This window comes from Neoarius graeffei, chromosome 22 (assembly GCF_027579695.1).
Source record: "Neoarius graeffei isolate fNeoGra1 chromosome 22, fNeoGra1.pri, whole genome shotgun sequence".
Classification (NCBI taxonomy): Eukaryota; Metazoa; Chordata; class Actinopteri; order Siluriformes; family Ariidae; genus Neoarius; species Neoarius graeffei.
The window spans coordinates 23,238,792-23,261,046 of record NC_083590.1 but is presented as its reverse complement, the minus strand read 5'-3'; the positions used below and the strand labels follow the sequence as shown (position 1 = coordinate 23,261,046).

The window sequence follows — 22,255 nt, the reverse complement described above, 5'->3', positions numbered from 1 at the left end:
GATTTGTCTTATTCAGGCATGTTGCTGAGCACTATATGTCTGAAGGTTTGTGAACAACTGACCATCATCTCAGTGCAGATGTAGTCCCTTCTTTGCTCTTATAATAACCTTCATTCTTCTGGGAAGGTTTTCTGTGAGATTTTGGAGCATGGCTGTGGGGATTTGTGTTTATTCAGACACGAGCATTAGTGAGATCAGGCACTGATGTCAGATGAGGAGATCTGGGGTGCAGTCAGACCTAAAGGTGTTCAGGGATCTGTGCAGGACGCCATGTCTTCATGGAACTTGTTTTGTGCGATGTCATGCTGGAACAGCCTCATACACCTTTTCTACTGAGGCAGTTCGGTGTCTAATCTCAAACCAGTTGTTTGAGTTTCAACCACTAAAGAACCGGCTCATGGCCAGTAAAACAGGTTCAAGAGCAGCACTAACACTTGGCTGGTGGAGGACCAACAACTGCTTTTGTCAGGGACGAGAAGTGGGATTACTCTGGACACTTACAGTAATGCTTTTGTGGCTGAGGACTACTGTACAGTTGGCTTGCTAACTTTAGGACTGCAGTTGTCATAAACAGTTTTGCACTCAAGTTTCCATCAATGAAGAGTTTATAACATCAACGAAACTGACTTCATGTTAAAACTGTTGATGTTATCATGTTGTCTGTTGTTGTCCAGGTGAGGATGGGTTCCCTTTTGGGTCTGGTTTCTCTCGAGGATTCTTCCTCATGTCATCTGAGGGAGTTTTTCCTTGCCACCATTGCCACGGGCTTGCTCATTGGGGTTAGATTAGGGATAAAATTGGCTCATGTCTTGGGTCATTCAGATTCTGTAAAGCTGCTTTGGGACAATGTCTATTGTTAAAAGCGCTATACAAACAAACTTGACTCTTACCAACAAAACTGATTAAAACGTTGTGGCTGCTATTACAAAAACAAAATAAAAAACACCATTTGTAAGGCATCTAGTCTGCCTAATTTAGTAGTCCACCATTATGCTTGTGCTTGGTGTTAAAAAGTGGAGATGCATACGGGTGACAGAACGATGTGGCTCTCTGGCTCATGGAAAATCAAGCCGGTTCTTCGAAGATTTGCAGATTGAACCAATTCCGGCACTAGCACCAACTTCGTGTTGGTGGAAGAAAGAATATTAATTCCAGTCAAGGGTAATTGTCATATTAGAATAATCTGTACAAATGTGTACTTCTAACATTGTGAACACAGTTTGAGGAATACACTATGGGTGTCCTCATCATCATCTTTTGGCTGCTCCTGATTAGGGGTCGCCACAGCGGATCTTTCGTCTCCATTGCTCCCTGTCTCTACCACACCTGCCCCTTTCATGTCCTCTCTCACCACATCCATGTATCTCCTCTTTAGCCTTCCTCGCAGCTCCATCCTCAACATTCTCCTTCCCACATGCTCTGCATCTCTTCTCAGGATGTGCCCATACCATCTGTCTCCTCTCTCTTTGCTTCATTCCCAAGCTCTCCACATGTGCTGTCCCTCTGATGTGCTCGTTCCTTATCCTGTCCAACCTTAACATCCTCAATTCCGCCACCTCCAACTTTGCCTCCTGTCTCTTCGTTAAGGCTACGGTCTCCAATCCGTACATCACAGCTGCTCTCACTACTGTCTTATACATCTTCCCTTTCACTTTTACTGGGACTTTCCTATCACAAATGACTCCTGAAATCCTTCTCCACCCTGCCTGCACTCTCTTTCTCACCTCACTATCGCAGCCCCCATTTTCCCGCACACTATGGGTGTCCACATACTTTTGGTTTTGTATGTACATATCTAGGACCTTTAAATGAAAGGTACCACCACTAAGGGCTGCATTTTCAAGATGGAGCCCAGAAACGTGTCACTCTGCATGACTGTCTTTGTTTCCGGGTTGTCCCCTGACTTTTTTTTCTCTTAAACTACATTTCCCAGGTTGCCCAGAGGCGTGCTGTGCGTCAAAATTTTGCGTCATGACGTTTCATAAGACGTCACACGCCAATCAGAAGAGCTGCAGTTTAGCACAGAACCGGGAGGTGAGGCTCATTCTGAGCGGATTTTATATCTATAATCTCCACAAACACACTTTATTTTTTAACCGTTATGTGTCTGAAGTGGTTGTGTGTGTCCTGGATGTGAATCTGTGTGTGTCGGAGTGTGAGTGTAAGGCTCGGAGGTGTCGCTGTTTGTGAGGCCTAGTGAGAGCTGTGGAGCCATAATCCGCCATGTTGATTTCAGCTACACAGAAAGGAATCCAGACCTGTTTTTATTAAAATAACTCATTAATTGATGTAGGAAAGAGGTTTTAGATGGATGTTTTAATGCACAGATATTTATAGCTTGTTTATTTTAAACTGGACTTGTTTAAAACATGCAGAATCTGTTGTTTTTAATCGGTAAATACGACTAGCTGCTGCTCAGTGTGTGTGTGTGTGTGTGTGTGTGTTCTGTAGTGGAGTGTTGTCGGTTTTTTTGCACTGTTTGGTTGAATCCCTGATGGCTCCTTTTTGCTGATGTAAGTGCAGTATATAGGGTATGAATAATAGTCTGTGTCAAGCACTAACATGGTTCACACAGGAAGCCATTTGGGATTCTTGAGTAGGTGTGGACCGATATGATTCTTTTCTGTACCGATATTAATAGCCGATATTAATTTGCAAATAAATCAATGAGTTAATGAACCAGAACCATTTACCATAAATTTGGGCAACATGGTGCTACAGTGGTTGCACTGTCGCCTCATGATGGTAAGAAGGTTCTGGGTTCGAACCTCATGACCAACTGGGATATTTCTGTGTGAAGTTTGCATGTTCTTCCCATGCAGATCAGGTAAAATACCCACCCACTGGGGTTGCACAAGCCAGTGCATACTTGGTGCTGGTCCCAAGCCTGAATAAATTGGGAGGGTTGCATCTGGTGTAAAACCTATGCCAGATCAAATATGCGGAACAGATCCGCTATGGTGACCCCTAACAGGAGCAGCCGACAGAAGAAAGAAAGCACAATTTTATTCATCACACACTTGTGAAATTTCCTCTCTGCATTTAACCCATCTGAAGCAGTGAACATGCACACACAGAGCAGTGGGCAGCCATTAGGGATAGACCGATATGTTTTTTTTCAGGGCCGATACCGATTATTATGGAATTGGGATGCCGATAACCGATAAATGTGAACATTATAATTCACATGAAATTAAACATAGCACACACTGAGACAGACCTTCATATCCATGAAATGTATGTTTAGTTGTAAAATTGAACATGAAATTTTGTGCAGGGCCAGGATAGAGAAAGTGAGAACGGAGTGTTAAAAGCTCTGGTTAAAGCGCTAGCGAGGAGAATCACTTGCACAAGAATTATAAATACTAGTGGAGTACATTACAGCGCAATGTGAAGTAGCATAAGAACATTTAAGTCAAGAGTTTAATTGATGTATTTCGTTCATTACCGTTTATCCAAGCAAGTGTGCATCCACGACACAATTACTGAGCCCACAACAAGCGTCCTGACAAACTCCCTACAGTATTACATAGCCTACTAGCACCATATCACACCTGGCTTGTTTAAATGTTCAAATAGCGTTTTATAAAGTTACCTAACATATAGAGATCTTGCATGTGACGTCACAGCCAATCCAGATTGTGACAGATGCCATCGTGTCGGTCAAACGCCATATTCTGCCTTCTACTTCTGCTTCTGGTTCTACTTCTGCTTTTACTTCTACCTTTTCTTCTGGAAAACCCTACTATATACAATTCTACTACAACGGCTGCGGCTACAAGCTCTCCCTACCTGTGCACGTTTTTTGTGTGTATTTTTGCGTGTTGTTCATCTGTACCGGACTTCAATATCCACTACAACCGTATGGACTTACTGGACATTGGTTTCCAGCAGAAAATGCCGGTTTGTAGCGATTTCCATCGCATGCACAACATTCCGGACGAGAAAAAAAAACACATTCCGGACGAGACCAGATTGCGAGACCAGCGGGGTCTCCGTGGATTGTTATCGGAAGCAAAGTGAAGGAGGCGGCGCCGGGAGCCGGCCTGTTGACTAAACTCAGAAAACAGCTACTCAAACCTCCACTGCCAAGCCTCCACCTCTCCACTGCCAAGCCTCCACCTCTCCAACGCCAGATCCATGTAAACAACACGGACGATTTGGAATTACCTTATTCTATAATCGGCTGGTCAGTGCTATACTCGATACTTAAGTGACTTACCCATCCAGTGAGGATCATTTTCTTGCTTACAAGATGCCACATCTGAGTCGCTGACAAATCCTGAATTTCTGTAGAGATAACTGTCCAGAGATTTATAAGCACGCAGTGCTTCACCACTGAACAGCGAGGGAAAGTTAATGTGGTAATTATACACGTCCGGGTATTCCGCTGGCAGTTCAAAATCCGGTCATGAAAACTCCGTCCGGAAAGCCATAAGGGTCACAAATCTGTAGATTGTTTATTTTAGACATATATCTAGTTATCTGTTCATTAGAAAAATGAGCCGTGTAGTCCGTCGGTTGAAATTGATCCATTCTGTACACGAGTGCAGCAGTATTCAGCTGTGTTTTTGACCGACACGATGGCGGTTGTGTACTTTCCGGTCACGTGACTGCAAGATCTCTATACAAGTGCAATGCGCTTTTTGAGCACGAGTCACGTCATGAAGTTTACTCATCACCATAACAAATAGCCAGTGGGCTTGTGCTAGCCTACAGAACACAAACACTACGTTTTATTTCGTCTTCCCTTGACCACCTCTCTGTATGGCTGTCATTCTACTGTTCGAGTAGAACTACTGACACATTCACAATGTTTCCAGACGGGGATTTAAAAATGACTGCAGCCTACGTTATGCTGGGGACTGCTTACTATGGACAACATTACATGTAGTTTCAGCGAGACTAGTTGGTTGTAGGCTAATTCAAGTGCTTCCTTCCGTAAGCTAAGCTTGCGTGGCTACACAGATGCAAATGGACAATTTTAATGAGTAGGAAGAATGCAAACATATAATGATGTTGTGCTTTTGCAACTTGTGTGTTTGTGACTTATTGCGGCAAAAGCAGCGTGTCCTTACCTTGAAGTGGGATCTGCTTCTGCCCGAGTGCCCATACGGCCGCCTTGAAACGGTTCACAGCGTTTAGCTACACGTGTCTATTGGCTATATCTCTTGTGCCAAACAAATCGGATGTTGTGGTGGGCGGGACCGTGTTCTTGAACTCAGAGAGGCGAGTGCAGGAAAGGACGTGCAGTGACAGTCGCGTTAGGAACGAAATGGCTGCAAAAAGGCATGTTATCGGCATATCGGTGGAAATTATGGCCGATACCGATAACCCTAAAAATGCAGAATATCGGCCCGATATATCGGCCAGGCCGATTATCGGTCGACCCCTAGCAGCCATGTTAACAGCGCCCGGTGTCACGGTCTGAATTTACCAGGTAAATTTATTAACTTTTTAATTTAATAAAATATTAATTCAATCCAAACCATTCACACAATACAAAAACACATTATAAATCTGAAAAAAATTGTAAAAATATCATCTTTCTTTTGAAAATGGCGAATCGCTAGTCTCGTGCCTCCTTGGACTGTGCGTTTTGCTGATCTTCATTTTGTGACTGGGAAATGATCGTTTCCTCATCCATATTCAACAGCTTGTCTACTGATAATCAAATCTCACAGTTGTAATCACAATTTGCGTTCTATTAGTCCACAAATGTGTTTGAAATGCTCGGTACAAAATTGCAGCAAGAAATGGTAAATTTAGACTTCCCGGAAGTTGACCGGGGGGAAAAAAATCAGTCTGCGCATGGTAAATTTATACCAGTGCATGATCAGACCGTGACACCGGGGAGCAGTTGGGTGCTTCGCTCAAGGGCACCTCGTCCCAATGCCGTCCCATATTAACCTAACCGCATGTCTTTGGACTGTGGTGGAAACCCACGCAGGCACAGGGAGAACATGCAAACTCCGCACAGAAAGGCCCTTGCCGGCCGCTGGGTTCGAACCCAGAACCTTCTTGCTGTGAGGCGACCGTGCTAACCACTACACCACCGTGCCGCCCAAGATTCATTTACATTTTTTGTTTTTTGAAAATGGATAAGAGTTCAGTTCTTGCTCCCACTTTAGATTAAAGTGCATATCCTGGACCAATTTTTTTTTTTTTTATATGAAAGTATGTCCCTTTACACACTCCTCCAGAAGGGTAATTTTGCACAAGGCCATCTGTCTACAGCATAAAAAAAAAATAAAATAACAAAACATGTCTGGAAAAATCCCAAGGGAGTCTGGAGCCAGATTCGTGACGTCACCTGCGGAAGCGCCAGCAGGCTGCGAGAGCTTTGCACGGTTTCCCATTTCTCTCTCATTGTCCGGTCTTTTGGAAGACGATGAGTAATAATCCCATCAAGATTGGTGTTGCTACACCCTCCTATGATGCATCTGTTAACCATTTTAATAATTACGTGATAACGTTGAAGAAATTTGTAGAAAACCACCAGGTCGTTTTCTCATAAACAAACCAGCGCTGACGTAGGATTCAAAGGGAGGCGTCCCGCACGCGACGTCCTGAAAATCAATGTTTCCCGAGAAATCCAAATGCCAAGTTTTTTCAGAGGTGGACCAATGCGCCTCAAATGGCTTGATTTCAACTGAATTTTTCTGGTATTGCACAAGGTAAAAAAAATTGTGCAAAATGTGACAGATATTTGACCAAAGTTTAATATAAAACAGAATTACATTGATCTTTCTCCTGAGTTTACCCGTTATATGCACTTTAAACGTGTGCATTACGTTACATGGGTTCGAGAAGCAGCCTTGGGCCCAAAGTGTTGCCGGATCAGTTCCCAGGACCCGCAGGAATAATGTGAAGGGAGTTGAGCAGATAATGGACGCATCTTGAGTTTTAGGAGTTGATGAGACACAGATCAGGAGAACTATGATGGACAAAGCAGCTTTACAGCGACTGATGGATGTTTGCCTGCCATCAAGCAAATATCAGGAGCACCCCAAGGCCGAGACCGCGCCGAGTGGGAAATGATGATGGATAAACAGTGCTTCCTCTTCCCTCTGTATCGCGGCTGAAGTGCCCTTGAGCGAGGCACCTAACCCCTGTAGTGTAGCTGTTCACTGCTCCGGGTATGTGTGTGCTCTTACTGCTACAGATGGGTTAAATGTAGAGGAGGATTTTCGCTGTGCTTGAGGGTCCATGTGACCAAGGCGGCGGCGTCTTCTACATTTTAGCAGACACCCTTATCCAGATCGACGTACAGTACAACAGGACTCTGACATACCCACAGCAGTGAGATGTTAGGTGTCTTGTTCAGCCATTCTTGCTGGTCCAGGGAATCAAACCGGCAACCTTTTGGTTCCAAAGCTGCTTCTCTAACCTTTAGGCAATGGCTTCCTCAGCGTTCAATATTGGGGAAGAATGTAATTAAAAAAAAAAAAGTGATGCATATACAAGGCGTGATCAGAAAGTTCAGAGACTGTTCCTGTTGCGAATGAATGGAGCGCGGTATGGTCATGAGCAAGCAGTAACTTTTGCGAGTCCGTATGGTGATGTGCTGTGAACATCAGGACCTGTATTGCACTTTTTTTTGTGTGAGCACGTGCTCATTTGTGACTTTACTGTGGGCCTCAAACTTGAGTCAAGAGCAAACCTCAAATTCTGTATCAGAATCTGGAAACTGGCAATGTAGACCCTTGAACTGCTTCACGAGCAAAACGTTTGAAAATGTCCAAGAAATTCAGTGCTTCAGGATTGTCTGATCGCTCTGACCTTCCATCGTCCTCCAGCGCCACTTGAAACATCTTGTCCGGCTTCGTTGGCTTGCTGAAGCATTTCGAGGATTTCCGTTGATTGATTTCCAGAGTTTGACACTGAATCAGACACACTTTTATTCCTTTTAAAAATATGGTTGCATCAGACTTGCGCATGCATACCAAAAACCACTTATCAGCAAGGAAACGTGTTTAAGTGCCGATTCCGATAATTGGAAAAATATCGGCTCTGCTAATCAACCCCTAATGAATAACAGCTGCTGCAGTTTGTGTAAAGCCCTGCACACTTCACAGGAAGTCATTTGGGACTCCTGCGTATTTCTGTCTCTAATACCTTCTACTGTGTTCTGTTCTTTTTCTCCCCCTTTATAGTTTCCCCAAAATGAGCAGTTCAGAGGAAGTTTCGTGGATTTCTTGGTTTTGTGGTCTACGTGGGAATGAATTCTTCTGTGAGGTTTGTATCGTGCATGTCTTCACTTTATTCCTGTTTGCTGTAAATCCTCCAACCGCCTTGTTTTTGTTAATTAATGCCACGTTCCTTATTCACTCAGGTGGATGAAGATTACATCCAGGATAAATTCAATCTCACCGGACTGAACGAGCAGGTTCCTCATTACAGACAAGCCCTGGACATGATTCTGGATCTGGAACCGGGTCAGTAGAACAGATCAGCAGTTCTTTTAAGTCCCATCAGCACTTTGCGTCTGTGGAAGGGCTGAATCATCATTCAGCGAGCCAAATTCATCAGGATAACTTGAGTATTAAGGCAGGATCTTTTTGCTTCAGAACAGAAATATGGGAAGTTTACAAGATAGTTTACATATAAAATAATGAATGATTAAAAAAAAAAAAGAACTTAGGGAATTGGACCGCATTGTTATTCAGAGCACAGCGCTGCTGAATTCACAGTTCTGACTGGTCACCAGATGTTGATTTAATTTTCTCTAAAAGCATGAAATTTCAGCTCCAAGGTGCATGTTTATATTAACACTAATTCATAGAGAACTTAATCCAGGATGCTTTGTATAATCTTATTTCTAGAGTCGTGTAATTGTCGATTTTGGTGAAGTTTTCCGTACGGAGGTGTTTAACGTTTGTGGAACGAGTAAGAGTCCGAGGTAAAGCTGTAATTTTTACACCATAGAGAAGTCTTCCAGATGGAGAGCTTTGTGGCATCTTAGGAACAAGAAAAGCTGTGTTGGTTGTGTTGTCTCATCTTGAACAGAGGGAATGGGGGGGGGAGCTAGTCAGGGAGCGACTGTTTATAGCTGCTATTATGTAAGTGATGATAAGAACTTGTTTTTCAGATGTTTCACAGAATTAAATGTAACTATAAACTGAGGCCCTGTCGACACGGCAACAGATTCAGGTGAATCCGATAAAAAAAAATTGTTTATCGTTTCGGCCTGGCGTCCACACGGCACCGGCGTTTTGGGTGCCCCAAAACGATATTTTTTGAGAACGGTTTCCAGAGTGGAAAAATCTGGCAACGGCGCCGTTGCGAAGTCGTCTGGATGAGTAGAACGGATTTGTTTACGATGACGTCACAACCACATGACTAGAACAAGCAGCACTCTCGCGTGCATCATTCGTAACAGCAACAATGGCGGACCCCAGAGTAGTAGTAGTTCAGTGCCGGGTAGAAGAAGGGGTTTATGCGCATGCGTCCTACTACTTCTATTGTTCTGGTGTCTCCGATGGGACCGTCTTACAGCGCACGTAGAGGTGTGGCATGTGTATTGCATCGTTTTCAGCAAGCGTTGTGCTGCCATATGTACCTGATATTTTACTGATCCGTTGCCCATGTGGACGCGATTTTTTTTTTTTTTTTTTTAACCCGCTTAAAAAAAAAAAAAATCTCGTTGTCGTGTGGATGTAGTCTGAATGTATGTGGTGTCACGTTGAAAGTTGACATTTGCGAAGAAAGCTACTGTGGTATAAGAACACTTTGGAATATTTTATTCACATGGCGCTTTTAACAAAAGACAGCTTTACAGAAATTTGGATGTACATGGTTAATGAGCAAAGCAGAGAAGACTGGCAAGGGAAAACAACCTTGAGAAGTCATGAGGAAGAACCCTGGACTCAAAAGGAACCTGGGTGATGCTGGACAATTAGAATATACTCATCAGCCACTTTATTAGGAACACCCATACATCTGTTTGATGCGGTTCTCTAATCAGCCGATCCCTTGACAGCAGCACAATGCATCAAATCATGCAGATACAAATCAAGAGCTTCAGTTAGTGTTCACAACGTTCAAGCATCAGAATGGGGAAAAATTGTGATCTCAAAGTGTGACTGACTTTCACTGTGGTATGGGTGTTGGTTTGAGCCTGATGGACTGCTGGTTTGAGTATTTCAGAAACTGCAGATCTCCTGGGGTTTTCACGCACAACAGTCTCGAGAGTTTACACAGCCAGAATGGTGCAAAAAACATTGAGTGACAGTTCTGTGGGTGGAAACAAACGCCTTGTTGATAAGAGGTCAGAATAAAATGGACAGATTGGTTCGAGCTGCCAGGAAGGATATAGTAACTCTTAGCAACTCTTTACAACCGTGGTGAGCAGAAAAGCATCTCGGCATGCAACAGCAGAACACAACATTAGGTTCCAGTCCTACAGCCAAGAACAGGAATCTTAGAATCCAGAACAAGTTCCTATTAAAGTGGCCAGTGCAGAGATGCCTACTAGTATGGATTGGCCGTATATTGTACGGAAAAGTTACGTAAATACGAGGTTACGGCAAACAGTGTTATTCTGTACGGAATTATTATAAAGTCTTAAAATTCCAGTGAGTTGTTTTTAAATGTCCAAGCGACTTTTTCAATCCATGCGCAATTCACGGCTAGGCTATTTATTTTTACGACAACCGCACATGCTGTGTGTGACATGCGCAGATTCCGCACATTTGTTCGCGCTATTTTCGATACGGTAGAATGGCCGTGCATTACACCCAGTCAAAAGGGCAATGGATACGCGCACTGCAAACTGTGTAGAACTGACATTAACATCACTCATGGCGGTCACGATGACTGCACGCGGCATGTCAACTACAAAAAACCATATGGAGTATGCTGAAATGGCGAGTCAGGCGGAAAGTAAATCTGGGGGGATCCAGCAGTTTTTTACGAAATCTGTGGATGAAAAGACACGGAACGTGACCCGTGCTGAAGCGGTGATAGTTGACCTATGCTTGGAGTTGAACTTGCCAATTAGTGCCATGAAATGTGAGTTAAACTTATTCAGTTTCTTTTTACATGTCTGATTTTTATTCACTGAAATATCAAACACTGGCTGTACTACTTTAATTCAAAGTCTTTTCAGTGTTGCAAGTACAAATGTACATGTAGTATGATCAAAAACAGAATTTTATGATTAGTGCTGTTGGGATTGTGGCAAAAAATTGATCATTCCACTGTTTTAAATACAATTATAAATGTCATTTTATTCAATGTCTCTTCTGAAGCATTATGCTGAAGTATTTATATATTGGGACATTAAGATAACAATGTCGGACTCTCTTTGGCATGAAATAAGAATTTTTTTTTTTATTATTTTATTAGAATCCGTTAACAGGTAGAACGTTTTGCCAGGCAATATAATACTTTTGAGGAGTTACATTCAATACCAATGATTGGTAGTCAACCGTAATGTCTGCAAACAGGGAACACTATTGTATTTATAAAAATGTGATATATTGTATGCTCTAGAAATTTGTTGAGTGGAAATTCAGTTGAGGTGGCTGCTCATGTTTTGTTTATTCAATTCACACAAAACGGTACTTTTTAATAATTTAAATGTTAAACATATTGGTATATACACCTCTTTTATAATGGAAATGCGCATAAATTAATGTTACTGAAAGGCATTCCAAAATACTGAAAAATGTTTTCAAGAATACTGAAATTCAAAATTTGGGGTAGGCATCTCTGCCAGTGAGTGTAAATCATTACTCAGTGTGTACAGCTGTATACTGTAGAGTTGAGCAGTTTTGAACGCGTGACAGTCAGCGTCCACACCTGTCTAAACGGATGTTTTCAGCTGAGACGTAAAGATTGAGAGTGAGTCCGAGTCTCGAGCTCTAATCAGGAGTCTGTTCTGTAACCGTGGGGCTTCGTCAGAAAGAAGTCAGTGTTCGTCCAGATGCAGTTTATTTTTATTGTAGTATTTTTAATAATTTTGTCTGAGTTTGTCCTGTTGATTATCGCTCTGTATGTAGCAGTGAGTTCTAATCTTGATTACATTGCCATGTTCAGAACGCTCGTCCTTTTGTGGTGTTAAACGTTTTCTTTCGCTGTGTTCTGACAGACGAGGAGCTGGAGGACAACCCGAATCAGAGTGACCTGATTGAACAGGCGGCTGAGATGCTGTACGGCCTGATTCATGCGCGCTACATCCTTACCAACCGTGGTATTGCTCAGATGGTACAGCTCCACTTTCAGTTTTTAATAAATTGTTAGTCGTAATAATTTGGATTGCAGTCAGTTACTGTATATACAGTAGTTAGAATGTATAAGATCCTTTTCATTCTGCCTTTTGCTGTTACAGCTGGAGAAATATCAGCAGGGGGACTTTGGATATTGCCCTCGTGTTTACTGCGAAAACCAGCCTATGCTGCCAATTGGTGAGTTCCTACTCAAGTTGTATCCTGATCTTTCTAAGACAAGCAGGGCTTGACAAATTATAAATCCATTAGCGAGTCCAGTGTGCTTACCCAGTCCTGTGTTTTGGTTGCTGAGAATCCTAAATGATTAGGGTTTAAAAAAGGGAAACTAACAGGACAGCACACTAGGTAAGCGCATTAATACGGACAGCTCTGCCATCGTCTGATGTTGCACTTCAGCAGTAGTCAACAAGTCCTTGGTTCATTTCTCACAGCACACACAAAAGATGTAATTAGAATTTGGCTGCCATCTTTTTTTTTTCCTTTTCTTCTTTAGCCTCGGTCACAACCGGTCGTACGTGCTCCTACGGCCGGTCTACGTGCGAAAAAACGCAAGAAATGCACAGAGGGCGCATGTGTGACGTGCAGATTTTCGAGCCGCAGACCGACTGTAGAGGTTCTTTGTCATGTCATACAAACTCTATGGGTGCTTACGTTTTTTTCAGGTTGCAAGACAAACTTGCAGCCAACGTGCGTCTTTCTCCATAAACAAAAAAAACGCAGCGATTTGGGAAATGGCAAAAATCGCACGGCTAAAAAAATCGTACGTCCGGTTGTGACCTAGGCTTTTTGGAAATGTGTTTAACTGCGATGTGGTTGCATGTTATGACAGCTTTATTCTCCATTTTATTTTTTTTTGTAAAGTTGTGTAAATGTTTGCATAAGCCAAACCAAGTAGATTTTTCCTTCAGATTTACAAGTATGTCAAACACTCATTTACATTTAATAATATCCACAAAACTCTATGAAGGGTCGGCTGCACAGACAGCCAGGAGTATGAAATGACCACGACAGTGGGGGGAAAAGTAAAAGTAGCAAGGTTCGACTTTAACTTTTTAATCCACTCATCCATTTGGGCAAGCAGCAAGATTTTTAATTTGTTCTGACCATAACCTTTTTATTCCTATGTATTTACTAGTTCAATGAAAAGAAAGTGGTTGACAAAGGTTATCAAAAAGCAGGGATAGTTATGATGATTATGCTTTAAAGTGCATATCGCGGGTAAATTCAGGAGCAAGATCAATGTAATTCTCCTATTTTATATTAAACTTTGGTCAAATATCTGTCGCATTTTGTGCAATTTTTTTTACCTTGCGCAATACCAGAAAAATTCAGTTGAAATCGAGCCATTTGAGGTGAATTGGTCCGCCTCTGAAAAAACTTGGCATTTGGATTTCCCGGCAAACATTGATTTTTCGTGACGTCGCGTGTGGGACGCCTCCCTCTGAATCCTACGTCGGCGCTGGTTTGTTTATGACAAAACGACCTGGTGGTTTTCTGCAAATTTCTTCGTTATCACGTAATTATTAAAATGGTTAACAGATGTATCGTAGGAGGGCATAGCAACACCAATCTTGATGGGATTAGTACTCATCGTTTTCCAAAAGACCGGACAATGAGAGAGAAATGGGAGCGCTTCGTGCAAGGCACCCGGAAGCCGAGGACCAAAGCAGAGCCAAGAAAAAGACCAAGAAAATCGGCGATTCACAAGTTGACTGTTGCCAGGGTAAGAAATGAGACTATACTCTAAATTAGGTGTTCCTGTGTTTGTGTGGTACACGGATAATGTTATTTATTGACGCGCACAAAAGTAAACAACACGAAAGCGCTGGGCGATAATACACTTACTTCACATGTATCAAGGGATGTGCGTGTCAGGGCTTGAGATCTTGGGACCTGTCAAACACATTAAATGTATATACAACCCTGCTTAGCCAATTCCATGTGTGTAGCTTATGAAATCTTTCTCCTACAGTAGCCAGTACTCTTCTAAATGAAGAAATATATAAATACATAATTAGAAAAAATCGGATTTATGTAACAATAGATAGATGAGCATTGATACATGAATCCATGGGTTTAGAAGCTCAGGTGACCGTTCCATATTTCAATGCAAAATCGTTAGCTGTTAAACTTGATCTACACAGGCTGTGCACTGAAACCGTGCAAAGCTCGCGCAGCCTGCTGGCGCTTCCGCACGTGACGTCACGAATCTGGCTCCAGACTTCCTTGGGATTTTTCCAGACGTGTTTTGTTCTTTTATTATTTTTTTTCTGCTGTAGACAGATGGCCTTGTGTAAAATTGCCCTTCTGGATGTGTGTGTAAAGGGACATACTTTCATATAAAAAAAAAAAAAACCACAATATTGGTCCAGGATATGCACTTTAATGATTTATAACTCCAATAAAACTCAAATTTTAACTGTAAGAATAAACTATCCAATGCCCCATGATGTGTGTGTGGTGTTCTAACCCATTACCTGATCTGCAGTTTTAAGTTACTCACCCAAATTCAAAGCTTCTGGAGGAAATCAAGTTAAATCTTGATTAATCCAATAAAACTTGAAGTATAAATTTAAAGTAATGAAACCGAAAGAAAATAAATTGGACATAAGGGGGACAATCACGTCCTGAATGAAAACGAACCGTGAGAGTTTGGCACTGTCGTAAAATTCCTACAAAACATTTTACGATATTTGTGATGGTTGTGATTTGAACCATACAAAAGAAAACCACAATGAATGTCAGAATGAAATGAAGACTCCCCACAGATGTTTATTTTATTGAGGAATTTGATTGCCATTTCTCCAATTTCAAGGAGTCTTTTTGATCTATAATTGGATATTACGATGTGGTTATTTTTACACACGCACCTGCTGTACTTGGCTTCCCCGGAATTTCGTAAACACTCTCACAGCCAGATCACTGACGGAATTGAACTAGTTTTGTTGGAACTTTATTGATGTAACTCTTGAGTAATTGCTATAAAAATGATTTTAAACAAAAATTGTGTCCCATTGAACAGGCAGATGCGGATTTGACTTGTCTGGACTAGAGCCCTGCACTCCCACGGGAGTCCCGCGGGACCCGCCGCAAAGCAGTGCGGCGCGGGACAAATTTTGAAAGCTCATTGCGGGCGGGACCGGAAGTGCACATATACGCACGCGGGCGGGAGCGGGAGTGCACATATGTGGCGCGGGCGGGAGTGGTGATAAGTTGCAGTCCTGCTAACTAAAAATGTGTTTGAAACAAAATTTATAAATTATTAATTTGTTTATCATATATAATTTGTACTGGATATTTTATTTGGCATTAATAAAAACATTTTAAGATGCCTAAATTTGCAGAGAGAGTTAGATTGCCAGAGGAATGGCATCTTAAATTTGCTATTGATCACCCTAACGGGAAATCCTTTGATCACTCTAATAACTCGCAGTTCACACCCAGCTAGCAAGAGAACCATGAGTGAGGTGATTTACAGCTTGTGTTAGTCTATAACTTTAGTCAGAGAGACATGTTACACAGTGACGGTAGGCTTGACTCAATGCTATCCCAGAAATCCTTCCTGTAATATGCAAATTTGGCTGTCCAATCAGAGGCGGCCAAATTTGCATATTACAGGAAGGATTTCTGGGATAGCCTTGAGTCAAGCCTACCGTCACTGTGTAACATGTCTCTCTGACTAAAGTTGTAGACTAACTCAAGCACTAAATCAATTCACTTCTCTTACTAGCTCTGCTTTGTAATAAAAAAAAAAAAAAAACACCACACACCACCATTAGTACAAAGCAAGTCTATTCACTTTTTTATGCTGATCAGAGAATTACAATGGTTTCTCATATGAAAAATGTGCGATTCGCGATTAAATATTTTAATCATTTGACAGCACTAATTATTATTATTATTATTATTATTATTATTATTAGAGACAGTACATGCTGAATTTCGAAACAAAGTAAATAATAACAGCGTGAACTGTAGATATTTATTCTGAAATCCACTCAAAGTAGGGGGTGGGGCACCATCACGCTGTGTGAAGACAACTTTCCTGAGAAATAACGCGAACGTCTGCATCATGCGGGATTTGCGGACGGGAGCGGGACAAAATATGGCAGGCACGGGCGGGAGCGGGACTGAAAATCATAATTTTTTTGTGGGCACGGGCGGGAGCGGGACTGAAAATCATAATTCTTTGCGGGCGGGCACGGGACTGCACAATGCGGGCGGGCGCGGGACTGAAAAATCCGACCCGCGCAGACCTCTAATCTGGACCAAACATTTGGTTGTCCCGGACAGTCAGACAACTGTTAATGTCGAGCCCTGCGTAGGAAGACCGAAATGGATGTTATTTCCAATCCCTTTTATGCTAGTTAAAAATAGTTTAGCAGTCTCTGAAAAGGTCAAAATCTCGAGACAAATTACAGGAAAGATCATTTTGATGTGAGGTAAGTGAGAAGACAAGAAAATAGTGGTAGGAATAGTGAAAACGCAGGGGGGAAGAGACACACTGTACCTGGATGATCGTGTGCAGTGAGCACGTTACACAGGGGAAACTGCTGTTTCTAAACTGTTATACGTTGGTTCCGAGACACTTCTAAGCCAGGTTTCATCAGCAGTGTGTCATCGGATACCACTAGGATTTCGCTGTGGATTGTTTTGCATTAGTTTCTGAATGAATGACACGAAGAGACATGCCACTTGTTTCTTGCTCAGGTGCTCGCTTCCCTTCACCTGCCTTTGTGCTGCTTGTAGTCCTTTTCTTTTTTTGCATATTTGGAGTATCAGAATACTCGGGACATTCTGTGACTTGGGGTGGAAATAACCTGAAATCTTATTTGAAATTATTCTAATTTCTCTTCTTTAAGATAAAGAATAAACATGTGCAATACAGAACTGTTCTTTGAAGGATATTGTGAAGTTACCTTGTTATTCCTAGTGATCTTTAGTTATTAAAATCGGCCTGTCCTGATCCTAGATCTTGGCATGGTTATGGAATAAAACGGAGAACACCGCTCACCCATTTTATTGCTGATTTGATTAAGAGGTGTGTGTCTGTCTTTAGGGCTGTCCGATATCCCAGGCGAGGCCATGGTCAAGCTCTACTGTCCTAAATGTATGGATGTTTACACACCGAAGTCGTCCCGGCACCACCACACCGATGGAGCTTATTTTGGAACCGGGTTCCCCCACATGCTCTTCATGGTGCACCCTGAGTACCGGCCAAAGAGGCCTGCCAACCAGTTTGTGCCCAGGTTCGTGTCCTTTTGTGCCTTTTTTTTTTTTTTTTCTGTTCTCTGAGACAATTCAGTACTTCAAGTCATATAAACTACAGTTTGAGAGTCTAGTTACTGCCAAAAAGGAAGAAAACTGCATGTAAATGTTTCCTTCTAGCATCTAAAGATAATCGTCTTTTTGCAAGGCTGATCTCTGTTCGTGCTAACATTTGGTGCTGAAATAATGAAACCGAGCATTGCTTCAGTGCAACGCAGACGTGTTCTACAAAACAGCCGTTTATGATGGCTTTAATGAGCTTTAAATTGTCTGAACCGTGAGATTCTCCACTTTCTGCAACTTGAGTGGTGCTTTTATGATAATCGGGGCTGATTTATGTTGCGTGAAATCATGTGGTGTGGGAACAGAAGCTTGCTGGAGGGAAAGTTTCTGCGCACTGACTCCCACATTAGTCGGCGTGCATAGCAATTTCACGCCACCTAGTGTCAAAACTGAGAAGTCACTGAGGAAGAAGTGTATTTCCACCAAACTTCACATGGATCCCTGAATACCACTTTTTATGCCTCCGCCACCTTAAGGTGCAGGAGGCATTGTTTTTGGGTTGTCCGTCCGTGCGTGCGTCTGTCTGTCCCGAAACCTGGTCAACGCGATATCTCAAAGGTGAATGAAAGGAATTTCACCAAACTTTCACCATTTGTGCGCTTTGGGACAAACATGAACTGATTAGATTTTGAGGTTAAAAGGTCACAGGTCAAGATTACTGTGAGGTCAAATGTCCATCCCCAAACTTTGTGAACACCATATCTCAAAGACTAATGAAAGGAATTTCACCAAACTTTCACCATTTGTGCACTTTGGGACAAAGATGAAATGATTAGATTTTGAGATCTTGTCAAGGTCACTGTGAGGTCAAATGTCTGTCAGAAAACCTTGTGAACACTATCTCCAAGGCAAATGAAAGGAATTTCACCAAACTTTCACCATTTGTGTACTTTGGGACAAACATGAACTGATTAGATTTTGAGGTTAGACGGTCACAGGTCAAGATTACTGTGAGGTCAAATGTTCATCCCCAAATCACAACTTGATAAGGCGTGTGGTCTACCAGGCGGAAGCATCCCCATCGACACCGTTGGCGTCGAGTTCTATCTAGTCACATTGGAAAATATTTGAAGAAAAAAATCTTCGGGTGACTTTGGAGTTATTCAACAAAAATACAAGCTTTTTTTTTACTGGATGGGGCTTTTTGAATACGTCAAATTGAATACTCACACACAGGTAATGTATAATGGTGACTTTGCACTGGAAAGAAAGGGCAGGTTCATGTGACTGCTCAGAATCGCATCATGTTTAACACCTTGATACTGACTGAAAGAATAAACTCGGACTTGGCAAAAATATAAAGCCATGGACGCTTTAGAGGGTTAATAAGTCAGTCCTGTTGACTCAGTTTATCACTCAGCTTGTTAAATCTTAAACTCTTGTGGTGTCTAGAGTGTGTGTGTAGACGCTCGTCCCCGTTTTTCTGATCATGGATGCTTTTGACAGCCGACACATCGTAAGGAAATCGCACATAACTTCCACACCGTATTTGTAAAATCTGTTGTTTTCCCAAACAGCCACATGTATTTTGTATCATATCTCGACGCCAGCATTTCACTTGGGCACATAGCTAACTGATGTAGTCCGCAGCCAAGCAAATAACTTTTTTTTGGGGGGGGACATAGTTTACCCTGGAATACATGAATGGATCGGCTGTTTCGGTCTGTTTATTATTGTTGGGCATATTGTATGTAAATATGTGGCTGGATAGGTGAAATTTTCATGAGGGCTTCCTGAGCTCAGGCGTAAATAGCTGAGAGTGACGTCCACAATACTTGACCGTTCCTTCACTGAATTTGTACATGGTGTGAACTGTTTGCTTGAGTGTTTCAGTTGTTTATTAATATTTTGAGATGTTTTAAACATTGACTGTTAGCTTGTCAAGATATTAAGCGAGCCTAAGCAGAATTCTGAATGACAGAGCTGTATTTGTTTGGACATGTATAAACGAGGAAAAACATTTCCCTGTTCCTCTTTCTGATGATCCATGCCCAGCACAAGTGTTTCCTGAGTTAATCACTGATCAGTTTATACAGTGACGAGCCTCACTCTCTCCTGCCACTGGCATGTCAGTGGGTCTTTGTCAACGTTTGGGATGTGCACGAAGCACAGACTAAACTCCACCACACTGACTATTTATTCAAACTTGTAAGTAAAACAGTTGCTATTAAAGTCTTCATCGTTGCCAAAGCAAGTCAGCTGCATGCCCAGTGCACACTGTATGGCCAAAAGTTTGTGGACGCCTAACCATCACACCCGTATGTGGTTCTTCTCCAAACAGTTTTCAAGATAGAAGCACACGATTGTACAGAATGTCTCTGTATGCTGCAGCATTATAATTAACCTTCATTGGAACTAAGAGGCCCAAACCTGTTCCAGCATGACAATGCAAGCTCCAAGAAGACATGGTTTTACTAAGGTTTGGTGTGGAAGAACTTGTGTGCTGCACGGTGCCTGGATCTCAACCCTACTGGACATCTAATGAACCCCAGACCTCCACAAATAAACAAAAATCCCCACAACCACACTCAAATCTAGTGGAAAGCCTTCCCAGAAGAATAGAGGTTATTCTAATGGGAAAGGTGGAGTAAATTTGGAAAGTAATGTTCAACCAGGACGTTTAGGCGTCTGTATACTTTTGGCCATATAGTGTAGTTCTGCTCGACCAGTGGATCAAAATAGATTGATGCCATTGGATTGATTGCTGGTTTCCCTGCAGTGTAACATTTGAACAAATGATCTAGCTAGGTATAGAACATGTGTAGAGTCCAAACCAAATGTTATGATTTTAAGATGAGTGTTTCCGGGGAAACAGCTTCATTTAAACCTTTTGGCGTTTCAGTGCAGCGCAAAAAAAAAAGCATGTTTTCCGATGCAGTCTTTGCCGTTCTCATCTACATTACCTTGTTTTACTTTCTGATCCAGGCTCTATGGTTTCAAGATCCACCCGATGGCATACCAGCTGCAGCTGCAGGCAGCCTCCAGCTTCAAGAGCCCAGTCAAGGCCATCCGCTAAATCATGGAAAGGAGGGAAGGGAGGGCTGGAGAGACGAGGGAGCAAATCTGTCTGTCTTTACATTGCCTCGCTCTTCACCGAGAGACCGCTTTGTTTTATCTTAGGTTTGTTTAAGAGCAATGTTTCAGTATCAAGAAAGTGGGAATATAGAAAACACACTTTGGATAATCTGTAAATGTTTCTTCTTCTCTGACACTTGCACCCACACGGAGCATGGGAATGCCATGCTGTTATTGGTGTTTTCCTTGTAAAAATGTCCCCTCTTTAAACTTGACGTATCAACAGAAGTTATATAATTGATGGACGAATAATGAGTGTTGTGTTGTGACCACAACGGCAGTGCAACTCACCAATCCAAGTAAAGGACTTGAATAGGTCGTTGTTTCTTCCCTACACACCTCATGCACACGTTGCCTCCTTACACCCCTTCTACGGCAGGCAAAGACTGTCGGAGGAAGTACACAAAAAAACCCTAGTGTTGGTCTGTTTTTGGACAATATAGAGTTTTCCGATTGGTTTAATTCCTATAAGTTACAATTCTCAAAATGGAGAGCTCAAAATAAAATTAAGCTACTATGTGGTGTGGCTTTTTTTTTTTTTTTTGATTAAATGTTCACCTTTTGCTATTTTTGCTGAAACAGGAAGCCAACCATCTCTGCCTCTGTCAGTCCAGAGTGAGTGTGGGTTGTTCCCTCAGATATCCTTGTCCACTCATTCCTGCCAGTGTTCCTATTATTTATTCAATCGTCCACATTTTTGGAAATGTTTGTTTCCCTTCCTGTTCTTAACTGTGCATCTCCGGTTTCACAGAATGGCATGTGACTGCAAGATAAAGATTAATTGAATGCATTGATTGTTACTCTTAGTGGTTTGTCTTTTTTTTTTTTTTTTCTTTTTCCCCCTCCCTTTAGAGCTGTTGAGGAACCAGGGTTCAGAATTCAAAATAAAACTTTTCCTATAATTTCTGCCTTTTTGTTCTTTGTGTCTGCAAGGATGGTGACTTGCGCTGCACACAATGTACATACAGTAAACTTTTTATTAAAAAGAATTATGGTGACATTTCGAGTTTTAACAAATGCATTTATCAACAGGGTCACTGATTGAGCTGACCCTGTAAACAAAAATTAGTCTCTTCCTGTAAGGTAGAACAAGGTAGGGTATATGTTCCCAACCCTGGTCTTGGAGAGCCCCTGTCCTGCACGTTTTGGTGTTTTTCCCTGCTTTAACACAATTTCAGCTGCTGTTAATTAGCTAAATCGGGTGTGTTTTGGAGGACAGAGATGCAAAACAGAAACTCGAACAATGTACCAGGAATTTCCTCTTGTATTAGTCTCTGAAGCATCATATATGCTGAGAGTTAAACAAAACCCAAAAATAAACACCGTTGCTAATCACAGCAAGTGCCCTGCTGTGCCCTTTGCATTAATTTGTTTAAATTAAAAATAAAACTTCAATTTATACATTTTAAGTGTTGTTACTAAAAATGGGCTTGCCTGGGGGTAGCCATTTGCACTGAAATTAGATATCCACCGGTGATGCTAATGGCACCGTAGAATTTAATGGCCGTTTCCCATCGTTAGATAGTGGCATCAAATAAAGGTTTCTAATTCTTAAAAAAAAAAATCCCCAGGCACCACTGTCTGTGAAGGTTCTCCATCATCCAGGTCATCGTAAA

The 22,255-nt window shown here is 41.9% G+C and overlaps 1 protein-coding gene across 1 annotated transcript; it reads left to right on the top strand.

Annotated features, from left to right (window-relative positions):
* The first annotated feature begins 1,982 nt into the window (after positions 1-1,982).
* On the top strand, positions 1,983-21,541 carry csnk2b (casein kinase 2, beta polypeptide). Its single transcript, XM_060904636.1, has 7 exons — positions 1,983-2,034; positions 8,157-8,238; positions 8,336-8,438; positions 12,095-12,210; positions 12,335-12,410; positions 17,293-17,482; positions 20,490-21,541. Exons 2-7 carry the CDS (start codon positions 8,167-8,169, stop codon positions 20,578-20,580), a joined length of 648 nt encoding a protein of 215 aa, XP_060760619.1. The 5' UTR covers positions 1,983-2,034; positions 8,157-8,166; the 3' UTR covers positions 20,581-21,541.
* The last annotated feature ends 714 nt before the right edge of the window (positions 21,542-22,255 follow it).

Bases quoted from the DNA above. Each gene is read 5' to 3' on its own strand.
- csnk2b (XM_060904636.1), top strand. From the start codon at position 8,167: ATGAGCAGTTCAGAGGAAGTTTCGTGGATTTCTTGGTTTTGTGGTCTA. The intron at 8,439-12,094 runs GTCAGTAGAACA...GTGTTCTGACAG, and splicing joins GATTCTGGATCTGGAACCGG to ACGAGGAGCTGGAGGACAAC. The intron at 12,211-12,334 runs GTACAGCTCCAC...TTGCTGTTACAG, and splicing joins ACCGTGGTATTGCTCAGATG to CTGGAGAAATATCAGCAGGG.